The sequence below is a fragment of the Dendrobates tinctorius genome, unplaced genomic scaffold (assembly GCF_039654945.1).
Source record: "Dendrobates tinctorius isolate UK_male_01 unplaced genomic scaffold, ASM3965494v1 ptg000062l, whole genome shotgun sequence".
NCBI classification, from domain to species: domain Eukaryota; kingdom Metazoa; phylum Chordata; class Amphibia; order Anura; family Dendrobatidae; genus Dendrobates; species Dendrobates tinctorius.
This window is the reverse complement of record NW_027361730.1, coordinates 40,589,296-40,603,804: the sequence shown is the minus strand read 5'-3', so window position 1 is coordinate 40,603,804 and position 14,509 is coordinate 40,589,296. Positions and strand designations below refer to the sequence as shown.

The following is a 14,509-nucleotide window of genomic DNA, read 5'->3' as shown; positions in this document are numbered from 1 at the left end:
GTTTGCTAGAGAGCATTTGGATGATCCAGAGGAGTTTTGGGAGAATGTCCTATGGTCTGATGAAACCAAACTGGAACTGTTTGGTAGAAACACAACTTGTCGTGTTTGGAGGAAAAAGAATACTGAGTTGCATCCATCAAACACCATACCTACTGTAAAGCATGGTGGTGGAAACATCATGCTTTGGGGCTGTTTCTCTGCAAAGGGGCCAGGACGACTGATCCAGGTACATGAAAGAATGAATGGGGCCATGTATCGTGAGATTTTGAGTGCAAACCTCCTTCCATCAGCAAGGGCATTGAAGATGAAACGTGGCTGGGTCTTTCAACATGACAATGATCCAAAGCACACCGCCAGGGCAACGAAGGAGTGGCTTCGTAAGAAGCATTTCAAGGTCCTGGAGTGGCCTAGCCAGTCTCCAGATCTCAACCCTATAGAAAACCTTTGGAGGGAGTTGAAAGTCCGTGTTGCCAAGCGAAAAGCCAAAAACATCACTGCTCTAGAGGAGATCTGCATGGAGGAATGGGCCAACATACCAACAACAGTGTGTGGCAACCTTGTGAAGACTTACAGAAAATGTTTGACCTCTGTCATTGCCAACAAAGGATATATCACAAAGTATTGAGATGAAATTTTGTTTCTGACCAAATACTTATTTTCCACCATAATATGCAAATAAAATGAAAAAAAAACAGACAAGGTGATTTTCTGGATTTTTTTTTCTCAGTTTGTCTCCCATAGTTGAGGAGATGATGTAAATTACAGACGCCTCTCATCTTTTTAAGTGGTGGAACTTGCACTATTGCTGACTGACTAAATACTTTTTTCCCCCACTGTATATCAGGGGCTCTCCAAACGTGACATGGTGTCCGATCTGAATTCCAGCAAATTTTGCATTGAAAAAGTCAAACGGCGCTCCTTCCCTTCTGAGCTCTGCTATGTGCCGAAACAGTGGTTCCCCCCCACATATCAGGTATCAGCATACTCAGGACAAATTGCACAATAACTTTTGCTGTCCAATTTCTCCTGTTACCCTTGGTAAAATAAAAAAAATTGGACCTGAATTAATTTTTTTGTGAAAAAAAGTTAAATGGTCATTTTTTTAAACATTCAAAAAATTCCTGTGAAGCACCTGAAGGGTTAACAAACTTCTTGAATGTGTTTTTGAGCACCTTGAGGGGTGCAGTTTTTAGAATGGTGTCACTTTTGGGTATTTTCTATCATATAGACTCCTCAAAGTGACTTCAAATGTGATGTGGTCCCTAAAAAAAATGATGTTGCAAAAATGAGAAATCGCTGGTCAACTTTTAACCCTTATAACTTCCTAACAAAAAAAAATTTTGGTTCCAAAATTGTGCTGATGTAAAGTAAACATGTGGGAAATGTTACTTATTAAGTTTTTTGTGTGCCGTATCTCTGTGATCTAAGGGCATAAAAATTCAAAGTTGGAAAATTGCGAAATTTTCAACATTTTGCCAAATTTCCATTTTTTTTCACAAATAAACGCAAGTTATTTGAATGAAATTTTACCAATAACATGAAGTACAATATGTCACGAGAAAACATTGTCAGAATCACCGGGATCCATGGAAGCGTTCCAGAGTTATTACCTCATAAAGGGACAGTGGTCAGAATTGTAAAAATTGGCCCGGTCATGAACGTGCAAACCACCCTTGGGGGTTAAGGGGTTAAAGGGACTCAGTTTGAACAGTCATTCCATGTTGACAAAGTCCTGCCACTCGGTGCTTCATGGCGGGGCCAATCATTTACATAAACCTTCTCACCTTCTTTTTGTCCCTCTATATCCACCCCATCTTCATTGTTTGACAGCTCCATGAAGCACCGAGCACCTGTACTTGATTTCAGCACTCATTCTGTGATGACAGAGTCCCTTTAAAATTGGTGGTGAAGTTTCTCCAATGTTTAACATTTTAAATCAAAATAAGGTCAAATATTAATCAGGTCTTACCTTTAGGAACCAGTTGTATCTGCCTATTGCACATTCTTTCTTAGAGTAGTTTAAAAAGCACACATTGCCTTCTGTTGCTCCATAGACTTCCATTATTCTAATTTTACCGAAACGATCATTGAACTCTTTCAAAACCTCAGGTCTTACACCATTGCCTAGAGCGAACCGCACGCAGTGATCCTTGTCATTGTCTTTCTAGAAAAAGAAGAATGATGACGTAATGATAAAATAATGGGTTGCTAACCAATGTTTTACATTTATACAAATTCAATTAAACACAAATGCTGATATTAACCCCTTTTTGACATTTGACGTACTATCCCGTCCATGTGCCCTGGGCCCGTATGCCCATGGACGGGATAGTACATCATAGCAATCAGCTATGCTCACGGGGGGAGCGCAGCTGATCGTGGCCGGGTGTCAGCTTTTTATCATAGCTGATCGCGGCCGGGTGTCAGCTGATTATCACAGCTGACACCCGGCACTATGTGCCAGGAGTGCTACTGGCACATTAACATGATCGCAGTGTTCCGGGGACATAGGGAAGAATCACGCAAGGAGTCCCCTCCCTGCGTGCTTCCCTGAGCCCCTCGGAACAACGTGATGTGCTCTCGTTGTTCCGAGGGCCTTTCTCCCTGCAGGCCCCTGCATCCAAGATGGCTGCGGGGGTCTTCCGAGTCCTTCAGGGAGATGGCTTTCTCAGTGCCTGCTGAGAGCAGGCGCTGAGAAAGTCGCCTGCACTGCCTGTCAGGTCGCTGATCTGACACAGTGCTATGCAAAGTGGGACAAAGTAATAAAGCAAAAAAAAAAAAAAACACAAGTGTAAAAATAATTTTTTAAAAATTCCTAAATAAAAAAAAATATCCCTAATAAATTTTTTTTTATAAATAAAAAAATACAATAAAAGTACACATATTTAGTATTGCCACGTCTGTAACGACCCACTCTATAAAACGGTCTCACTAGTTAACCCCTTTAGTGAACCCCTTAAAAAAAAAAGCAAGGCAAAAAACAATGCTTTATCATACCGCAGAACAAAAAGTGCAATATCAAGTGATCAAAAAGACAGATATAAATAAACATGGTACCAATGAAAACGTCATTTTGTCCTGCAAAGAACGACCTGCCATGCAGCGTCATCAGCAAAAAAATAAAAAAGTTAAAGCTTGAAGAATAAAGCGATGCAAAAATAATTTTTTATATAAAATTGTTTTTATTGTATAAAAGTACCAAAGCATAAAAAATGATATAAATTAGATATCGCTGTAATCGTACTGACCAGAAGAATAAAACTGCTTTATCAATTTTACCACATGCGGAACGGTGTAAACGCCCCCCCAAAAGAAACTCATGAAATGCTGGTTCATTCTGCGTCTCAAAAATCGGAATAAAAAGCGATCAAAAAATGTCACATGCCCGAAAACGATAACAATAAAAACGTCAACTCGTCCCTCAAAAGAAATAAGACCTCACATGACTCTGTGGGTCAAAATATGGAAAAATTATAGCTCTCAAAATGTTGTGATGCAAAAACAATTTTTTGCAATAAAAAGTGTCTTTTAGCGTATGACACCTGCCAAACATAAAACCCGCTATAAATAGTAAATCAAACCCCCCATTATCAACCCGTTAGTTAGGGAAAAATAATAAAGTTAGGGAAAAATAATAAAATTAAAAATAAGTATTTATTTCCATTTTCCTATTAGGGTTAGGGTTAAGGCTAGGGTTAGGCCTAGGGCTAGGTGTGTTCAGGCACATCAGGGGCTCTCCAAACGTGACATGGCGTCTGATCTCAATTCCAGCCAATTCTGCCTTGAAAAAAGTCAAACAGTGCTCCTTCCCTTCCAAGCTCTGCCATGCGCCCAAACAGTGGTTTACCCCCACATATGGGGTATCAGCGTACTCAGGACAAATTGCATAACGACTTTTGGGGTCCAATTTCTCCTGTTACCCTTGGGAGAATAAAAAAATTGGGGGGGGCAAAAATATCATTTTTGTGGAAAAAAATATGATGTTTTTATTTTTATGGCTCTAGAAACTTCTGTGAAGCACTTGGGGGTTCAAAATGTTCACCACACATCTAGATAAGTTCCTTGGGGGGGGTCTAGTTTCCAAAATGGGATCACTTGTGGGAGGTTTCCACAGTTTAGGCACATCAGGGGCTCTCCAAATGCGACATGACACCTGCAGAACATTCCATCAAAGTCTGCATTCCAAAACGTCACTACTTCCCTTCCGAGCCCCAAGATGTGCCCATACAGTAGTTTTTTTCCCACATATGGGATGTCAGCGTACTCAGGACAAATTGAACAACAACTTTTGGGGTCCAATTTCTCTTGTTACACTTGGGAAAATAAAAAAATTGGGGACTAAAAGATCATGTTTGTGGAAAAAATATGATTTTTTTTATTTTCACGTCCGGGCGTTATAAACTTCTGTGAAGCACTTGGGGGTACAAAGTGCTCACCACACATCTAGATAAGTTCCTTGGGGGGTCTAGTTTTCAAAATGGGGTCACTTGTGGGTTTCCACTGTATAGGCACATCAGGGGCTCTCCAAACGCGACATGGCGTCCGATCTCAATTCTAGCCAATTTTGCGTTGAAAAGTCAAACGGCGCTCATTCCCTTCCGAGTTCTGCTATGCGCCTAAACAGTGTCAGAATCACCAGGATCCATGGAAGCGTTCCAGAGTTATTACCTCATAAAGGGACAGTGGTCAGAATTGTAAAAATTGGCCCGGTCATTAACGTGCCAACCATCCTTGGGGGTAAGGGGTTAACAAAGATGGCTATGCAGAATGTAAGGAATGAAAAGTTTTAGGCTACGTTCCCATAATGCATATTATCTAAAAAATTCAAGTAACCCATTTTATTTAATGGATGCAGAAATGCTGCAGAAAATCTGCAACATCGAAAACTCACCCAAAGCTGCAAATGTAACCTTACAGAATCATCTTTTAACGTACTTAGCTAGGCTTTACCCACCTTACGAGTGTTACATAAATATCGAAGTATCTCTCCAATATATTGGAATGCTGTTATATTATATTTTCTGCAATCATCCCAGAACTGCGTGGCTGAAAATTTTTTTCTTAGGGCACATATAGCTCCTATGTTAAAAAAAGGAGATCAATGGACTTTTATGTAGCAATACAATTATTGTATAGGTATACAGGAAAGATATATATCTTTGTACCGTGTTAGCCAGTGCTGCAGAAATAACCTGTGCTGTCTTGTGTATAAATATGTGATTCTTCACATTTTGTAATAGTCTAGCCTGATGAAGAGACCTGCGTAGTCTAGAAAGCTTACAATTTGTTACCATCTTTTCAGTTAGCCATTAAAAGGTATCAACCACTGAGGACTCTCAATTCTAAATATTCTTGTATAGCTATGGTATCAGCACTAGTAATGAGCAAGCACTAAAATGTTCAAGAGAACAGTACTCAAATAAAGCAGGTCAGACACATGGACAGGCTTGATTTAAAGGGAACCTGTCAGCAGGATTATGCATAGTAACCTACACACAGTGTCAGGTTGGCACCGTTATACTGAATAAAATGATACCTTGGTTGATAAAATCCGTCTTGTGGCTGTTTCTTAATCTTTACTTTCAGTTTTGTGTTAATGATATGCTCGCATCCTAAGGTGGGGTTCTCTGAGATCACCGACAGCTGCTATTGCGAATACGCGGGTGGCGCCATCTTGGTGGAGGACATTTTTTTTGTTCTCCAGCAAGATGGCGCCACTGGCACCTTTGTGGGGAAGGTGACTTGATGGACAGACTTGACTGGAAGTAGGAGGGGATGATTTGTGCACTACAGACGGAGATTGGAAATGACAGAAAGGTAACAGCAGGGAAAGACAGAAGACAGAAAAGGGAGTGCAGTACTGAAATTTGACCACAAGATGGCAGGGGGAGTGTAGTTCAGGACTTAACATCAGTTTATGGCTATAGAAACTGCTTAGTCATGGAGGCGGGGAGATAGGAACCAAGGAGGGAAATTCACAGGGAGAGAGGGGATAAATAGGACTGGTTGGGGTTCCAGAGAGGTTAGTCCCGGGAGGATCTCAGCAGAGGAAGACTCAGGACAGAAGACAGAGAACGGTGAAGAGCTCGACTTTACCCGCCTGTGGATGGCAAATCCGAGACTCTGTTCCGGACCATTGGCTGTCATCGGAGGATCCGGAAAGGGAAAAAAAAACTTTGTGAGATGGTGCCCGAGTGGAATACCAATTGGGGCTGTGGCTGGACCCATCCAAAGAAAACCCGAATGAGACTCTGTGCCCCTGCAACGCTGGTGACCTGCGAGCAGGAGGGGGGTGGTGCTGAAGTGGATTACCCGGGGCAGCCACTAGAGGAACTGTCGCCGGCCGTCCCTGCGGAACTATCCGGCCTGGAGGCTGGTCCTGCCGAAGGGTGGGATGAAGAGCAGCGGCGGGCGCCAGACAATGGGAACGGGAGCTGCGGAGGAGCAGCAGAGGCCAGCTGCTTCCTGGACCGACTTCTGGGAGAGCGGAGGAACAACCTGCAGAAAGCCGTGGCTCCGGGGAAGGTGAGAGTTACCCCAGCTCCGCAAGCAGCCCCCACCACTCGGCCTCCCCGTGCGGCCTCCCATTTTCCAGCGGCCCCGGTTGCGGAGGGCTCTGCGACCTCCACTGGGCCGACTGACGCTCTCACCCACCACCCTGAGCCACCTGGCCCGGCGGCGCATCGGCCCGTGTTGCTGGTGCGGAACCAGCCCATGGCCGACGCTGCTGCGTTCCACATGGCAGCAGCGGTTAACGATCCGAAGCCTGCCGCCATTCTGGCCTCCCCTGCGACCTCCTCACCAGTGCCAGCCGCCACTCCGGCCCCATCTGCGACTCCGGTTCTCTGGTTGCGGCCTGCTAGGCGGCCACCTCTGGTTCGCTTGCGGCGCCGGCCGCGGCCTACCCGGCAGCACCTGCGGCCGCCTCTGCCTTGCTCATGGTTCCAGCTGCGGCCTGCTCACCGATACCCGGGGACGCCTCTGCCGCACTCCATACCGCGGCTGCGGCCTGCCCATCAAGGTCCGCGGCTGCTCCGGCCTCACTCCGGATTGCGGCTTCGGCCGGGTCATCGGGCTCCGCCACCTCTGCGGAGGCATCTGCCATCCACACTAACAGGCCCCAGCTTTGCCGCTCTGCTTCTCATCGGTCAATGACCCTGGTCCCTCACCTGCGGTTGGAGCTGCAGGAGCTGGGGGCCAGATGGAGCGAAGGCACCACGTCGACAGAGATGAGTGCGTCCACGCCACCACCGGTGATGGACTGCTGGTTCCCAAGCAGAGAAATGGCGTGGAACGCACCCTTTTGACGCATCTCTCAGGAGGGTGATGACCCCCTGAGCCCTGGGCAAAGAGAACAGTCGGGGCCCAGGAACAGTCGAGACACCCCGGGAGCTCCACGGCTGTGGAGTTCCCTGCTGAATTGGCGTAACATCGGCCGTCAGGAGATGGCCCGGACTACCGGGATCTCGCTGCACCGTTGTGCAGGCCACAAGGACAGTTTTTCGTCCAGGTTAAAAAGAATGTTTTTTATTGTTTGACCTTTTCTCCTGACATAGCGGAGATGTGGGGGAGGAAGTACTAATGCTAAAGGAAGGGGGAGTAGTTATATTCTGTTTAAAAATGCTGTGAGAAAATGTTATGTTGAAAGAAAAGAGAAATAAAACGAAAAAAACCAAAAAAAAAGGGGGGGTTAATCCGGTTGAATAACTCCTATTGTTATTAAAGTAGTGGTAATCATATATACGGTATGTTAAAAGTTGATTTAATGAGTAGTGTGTGTAACAAAAAGAAAAGTGTGTAACACGTCCCGGGTACGAGCTAGATGTGACGAAGACGTCGACCATGACCCTTTTTAAGTGAAGGACGAAGAGATGAAGAACATTCAACCAGACAGTGGTCCATCAGTCAGGTCCCCAACACCACGGACACCCCTAAAGGACGGGCGGGCGCCAATGAAGACCTGGTAGGCAAAAGGCCTCGGTCATGGCGTACCGGACAACTGAAGGTAGTAGAAGGGGAGAGTAGTGGATTAGATTAGTCCGGGTGGACCTCGCCAACCTGAAAGAAGTTGTCACGTGGCGTGCGCGCCGGCGGGTAGCAGTAGGCTGCTCGGAGCATGGTGCTCCTGGTTTGGTTTGGCCCCCGTGGGCAGCGGGTTTGGCCCATTGACTGGTCCGACAACAGACTGTGGACAAGCTTTAGGACGACGTAGGTAGGGAGTACGATTGTCGGGACGACAATGGACAATGGAAGGGGGAGTGTGGGGAAGGTGACTTGATGGACAGACTTGACTGGAAGTAGGAGGGGACGATTTGTGCACTACAGACGGAGATTGGCAATGACAGAAAGGTAACAGCAGGGAAAGACAGAAAAGGGAGTGCAGTACTGATATTCGACCACAAGATGGCAGGGGGAGTGTAGTTCAGGACTTAACATCAGCTTACGGCTATAGAAACTGCTTAGTCTTGGGGGGCGGGGAGATAGGAACCATGGAGGGAAATTCCCAGTGAGAGAGGGGATAAATAGGACTGGTTGGGGTTCCAGAGAGGTTAGTCCCAGGTGGAGCTCAGCAGAGGAAGACTCAGGACAGAAGACGGAGAACGGTGAAGTGCTCGACCAGGGGACTGACAGTAGAAGACAGTCAGGGGGTGGCCCTGACACGACGTACCGCAGGACAGACCAGGCCCCGGCGGTACTGATTGGACGACGACCTCGGGCAGGTGAACCGCTGGCGGTAGATTTGTCTAGAACAGCCCCAGCGAAAGATCCGCGAGGGACGTCATCAAGACTAAAGGAAAGGTGAAAGGTACCCGGGCCTGGAAACGGAGAGCTGTAAAGGAACTACGGTGCATGGCTAAGGTCGTTAGGAGAACGGCCAATAGACCCGGATCTGTTACAAATGAATTCTGCCTCCGTCTTGTCTTTGCATCATCCAGTCATGGTAAGCAGTGGACCACCCCCCCCAATCCAGCCCCCTACCACACCTGTACAACAGCAGCTATCGGATCTCTATACAAACCGATAGCTGCTACTGCGCAGGCGGCAGCGGGTGTGATTTTACTCGCTCAAGTAAATCTAAATCTGCAAAAGGGATTAAATGCACAGTAACCATGTGATTATGCTGCATCGCAGGCAGCTGCCTGCAGCAGCATTTTTTTATTAAATTTAGGATGTGATGGTATTAATTATGCAAACTAAGGGGGCAGGTCAGTAAGGGATCAGTGACCTGTCAGCAGTCTGCATTATGAATATCTAATCAGAACACCACATACATTAACTCCACCTTAGGACATGAGCATGTCATTAACACAAAACTGAAAATAAAGATTAAGAAAGCCACAAGATGGATTTCATTAACCAAGGTATCATTTTATTCAGTATAACGGCGCCGACCAGACACTGTGTGTAGGTTACTAAGCATAATCCTGCTGACAGGATCCCTTTAACGAGTATAACAGAAGTCAATGGGAAACTCAAGCATTTTTACAGAATTCCCTGATAGCAGAGCAGGAAAATTGCTGAAATGGATAGAAACAGCGCTCAAACGAAATAGGAACAGAATGGGGAAGGTGCCTGGATGCATCTGACTCCAAGGTCACTGCTGGGAGAAATATTGTTGGAGTATTACTCCACTTTTATGGACTGACAATAAAACCTAAGATAACATGTATTTTACAGAAAAAAATGTTAGGAAACATTCTTTACTGTATAAAAATTTGTATATAATGCAAAATTAAAAAAAGAAAAAAAAAGTTCTTCCACCTCCTGACATAAAGCCCAAGAGTTAGTAATGTAGAGGCGTCTATCAAACACCTTTATTACTAACCCAGTAAGTAAAAAGTAATAAAGACACACAGAGAGAAAAGTCCTTTATTTGAACAAAACGCTCCCTGACAGTCATTCACCAATTCATTAATATAAATAAAAAAAATCAAAGTTATATTCACCTGTCCGCAGACAATCCATATCTACGATCTTTGCAACAGATCGTAGCTGCATGTGACCAGTGGTAACCTTAATGACATCACCGCCGGTCATAGGAAGGTGAGTTCTCACATCCAGCTCAGTGTGAGCTTGTTGCCTGGCTGAGAGGTAACATTTGTCTCGCTCAGCAATGCAACCAGATGTAGCAGAGTTGGTGATCATCATGGGACATCAGCATTATGGATTATCATCGGACAGGTTAGCATAACTTTGAATTTAATTTTTTACATTAATAAATGGGTAAAAGGGGGACGAGGATTGTTTTGTTCAAATTCAGGACTTTGCTCTGTGTGTATTTTTTTACTTAAACTTACAAGTTTGGGAATGGAGGTGTCTTATAGATGTCTCTCCATTACTAACTCCTTGGCTTGATGTCAGCGAACACAATATAGCTGACATCAACCTCAAAACTATTACCCCACTTGCCACTGCACCAGGGCAAATGGGAAGAGAAGAGGTTAAGCGCCAGAATTGGCATCTTCCCAACCGTTTCTGGGGCAGCTGAAAGCTGGTGTTTTAATCTGTAGGGGGGAAATATCTATTGCCCCCTCCCAGCCTGTTAATAGCAGCCCACAGATGTCTGTTTAGCCTTTGCTGGTGTTATGAGCGGTGGAACGCACTAAATAAAATTAAAATAAAGTGCGTTCACCGCTCGGGGTCCACCGTTCGGTAGATGACAAAACCGCTGCTGAAAGAGGCAGGGCACTCAGGCGGAGATGTGCACAGGACTTTAGCTGCAGTCAGTGCACCAAAGCAGACTCTGTTATATGCACAGAGCTGCTAACAAAACATAAATACCGCTGAATCTGTTTAGGGTCACAGACTTCAGCGATGTGGATACGGTGTTAAAGGTCACAGAAATAGCCTTACACACCAGGACTATCCCCTCTAGACCTACTGTAAAATTTAAGGTACAAGGTGTCGCAACTGCGAACACCCGGGAGGCTGCAACCGCAGCGCGACGTGAACAGAGCCGCAAGCAAGGCGCTGCAAGAACGCTGGCGCAATGCAGGACGCTTAGGTGCTGCAAAAGGTATGGCTGGAGCGCGCTGGCGCTAGCGCTGCTACTGGCGACTGCCCAATCACTCACTCAATCGTAATATCAGAGGGAAGGGGTTTCATAATAAGTCATCCACCAGTCCAAGCATCCATCGCCATACACACAGCAGCAGTATGAAAAATACTAGCGCATGGCGGAACAGCCATGCGCACTTTTTATAGCGTACGGGACCTGCCAGAAATCTCCAGAGCCCTGAGCATAACCAATGGAATCAGGAGCAGGACCTGAGCACCTGACTCCTGAAGTCCAATGGGAGCTCATCCCATGAGCATGCTCAGAAGAAGGGACGAAGGACTTCGCCTCTGGAGACAAATGTGAGTATCTGTGTTCCTGCATAGGTATTGTAGACACCAGATTCCTAACAGCTGGTTATTGAATATAGGAGAAATCCATTGCCATTTCTTGGGCGTGCCCTCCATTTTAATAACCTGTAAGGGCTATGTAGACAGCTGAAAGCTGATATTAATGCGCTGGGATCCTTTATGGATATTGGTTCCTTCCCAGAACCATAACCATAACATCAGCCTCCAGCTGTCAGTATTCCCTCAGCTGGTCAGTAAAAATATGGAGTACCACACACCATTTTTTTTCTTTTATTTGTTAGCTAAATTCATGTACAGTAAAATATACATGCAACGCACTAATTATATCACTGAGATCTTTATACTATGCACAGGCGCCGGCTGATGAACACTCTCATCAGCCTCACCTGCTCTCATTGCTATCAGCATGACCTTTGAGTACGATCATGAGTCAGTTATGAATCCATAGTAGGATTGTCAGTCCCATTTTTTCAATAACGATTGTATATGATACTTTATCAAATGCTTTGCTGAAATCAAGATATAGTATGTCTACCGCATTTCCCTGATCCACCCAGTCAGTGATTCCATCAAATAAGGAAATTAGGTTAGTCTGCCATGATTCATTTGCTACTACTACTGGTTATTCTTAACCAAGTACTTACATACACGCTGTTTAATAATTTGTTCAAAGATCTTTCCTGGTACAGAAGTAAGGTTCACTGGCTTGTAATTTCCTGGCTCCATCTTCTTTACTTTTTTGGAGATAGGGACAACATTTTCCCTTCTCGAATCTTCTGGGACTTCCCTTGTTCTGCAGGAATTTTCAAAGATTCTGGCTAGTGATTTTACAATTTCATCTGCTATCTCTGCCAGTACCCTATGATGTAATTCATCTGGACCCGGAGATTTAAATTCATTTAAATTAGCTAAGTGTTCCCTCACCATCTCTCTATTTATAGATGAAATGGATTATTTTATAACTTCGATGTGCAAGAACTGTCAAAAATTAAAAGGAAAAGGGACTGTGATGCACCCTGAATTAGAGAAACGGGAAGGACCTCATACAAATTCTGTTAAAATTGTTAGGTAATGGGACTCCTAGACTCATAAAGCAAATGCACTAAGTGCAAAGGCTGGCAAGACACGTAGAGGAGGTCTGGAAGACACATAGATGAGGCCCCCAAAAATGTTTTTTCCCCATTTTTAAGGAGTGGGACTCCTAGACTGGTGAAACATATGCACAAAGTGCAAGGACTGCAATACAATCTGTAAGACATGTAGAGGGGGGCCTCAAATATCTTTTTTCCATTTTTAAGGAGTGGGACTGCCAACAATTAGAAGGAAGGACTGCAATACATCCTGGAGACTTTTTTTTCCCATTTTTAAAGAATGGGACCCCTTGACTGGTAATAACTATGCACTGACTGCAAGGGCTTCCAAAAATTAGAAGGATGGACTGTGTGATATCTCTTGGAAGAAACATAGAGGAGAGACACAGACATTTATTTTCCCATTTTTAAGGAGTGGGACTCCTAGACTGGTAAAGTCTATGAACTAAGTGCCAGGACAGAAAAACATTTACCCCTGGGGATATGTATATATATATCAGCAGTACATGAACGCACGGCAAAGCAGATGAACCAACTGCTAGAAGTAGGCCACTACCCAGCCTGGCTAACACAAGGAAGAATGGTGCTGATCATGAAGGATCCTCACAAAGGCACAGTTCCATCCAACTATCGCCCAATAACCTGCCTTACAACAACATGGAAACTCCTTTCAGGCATCATAGCCACCAAGCTACAGAACCATATAAACCAGTACATGGATCCAGCTCAGAAAGGCATTGTGACCGACACCAGAGTGTTAGGAACGGCGGAATGCACTAAATAAAAATAATAATAAAGTGCGTTCGCCGCTCGGGGTCCACCGTGCAGTAGGTGTTACAACCGCTGCTGAGTAATGGCAGACGAGCAATATGGCGATATAATGTGCACGGGTTCAACTTCACCCGAAGTGCGCAGAGCAGGCTCTGTTCACACACAGAGGCGCTGCAGCAAAAACATACAAAAAGGCTGAGTCATAGAATCATAGAATCATAGAATCGTAGAGTTGGAAGGGACCTCCTGGGCCATCTGGTCCAACCCCCTGCTCAAAGCAGGATTCGCTAAATCATCCCAGTCAGATGTCTGTCCAGCCTCTGTTTGAAGACTTCCATTGAAGGAGAACTCACAACTTCTCGTGGCAGCCTGTTCCACTCATTGATCACTCTAACTGTCAAAAAGTTTTTTCTAATATCTAATCTGTGTCTCCTCCCATTCAGTTTCATCCCATTGCTTCTAGTCTTTCCTTGTGCAAATGAGAATAAAGTTGATCCTTCTACAATGTGACAGCCCTTTAGATATTTGTAGACAGCTATTAAGTCTCCTCTCAATCTTCTCTTTTGCAAACTAAACATTCCCAAATCCTGCAACCTTTCCTCATAAGACAGGGTTTGCAGACCGGTCACCATTCTGGTCTCTCTTTTCTGAACTTGCTCCAGTTTGTTGATGTCTTTTTTAAAATGTGGTGCCCAAAACTGGACACAATATTCCAGATGAGGTCTGACCAAAGAGGAGTAGAGGGAAATAATGACTTCACGTGATCTAGACTGTATGCTTCTGTTAATACATCCTAGAATTGCATTTGCCTTTTTTGCTGCTGCATCACACTGTTGACTCATATTCAGTCTGTGATCTATTAGTATACCCAAGTCTTTTTCACATGTGCTGTCACTTAGCCCTATTCCTCCCATTCTATATATGCTTTTTTCATTTTTATTGCCCAGATGTAGTACTTTGCATTTCTCCCTGTTAAAAACCATTCTGTTAGTTGCTGCCCACTTCTCCAGTTTATTTAAATCTTTTTGAATCCTCTCTCTCTCTTCTCTAGTATTAGCTATCCCTCCTAGCTTTGTGTCATCAGCAAATTTAATCAGTTTCCCCTCAATTCCTTCATCTAAATCGTTGATAAAGATGTTGAACAATACAGGGCCCAGGACAGAGCCCTGTGGTACCCCACTTGAGACATTCTTCCAACTGGATGTGCAGCCATTTACGACCACTCTTTGGGTCCGATCACTAAGCCAGTTATGAATCCACCTAACAGTTGCCTTGTCCAT

General features: G+C 44.8%; 1 protein-coding gene across 4 annotated transcripts in view; it reads right to left on the bottom strand.

Moving 5' to 3' along the window:
- Positions 1–14,509, bottom strand: part of LOC141093111 (long-chain fatty acid transport protein 2-like) — a 243,014-nt gene that overhangs the window by 109,041 nt on the left and 119,464 nt on the right. For all 4 annotated transcript variants that reach the window (XM_073579587.1, XM_073579590.1, XM_073579588.1 and 1 more), the window contains 2 exons: positions 4,955–5,079; positions 1,970–2,164 (listed from right to left, as the gene is read on the bottom strand). In XM_073579587.1, coding sequence (XP_073435688.1) covers positions 1,970–2,164; positions 4,955–5,079 — 320 coding nt within the window. The remainder of the gene's footprint in view (positions 1–1,969; positions 2,165–4,954; positions 5,080–14,509) is intronic.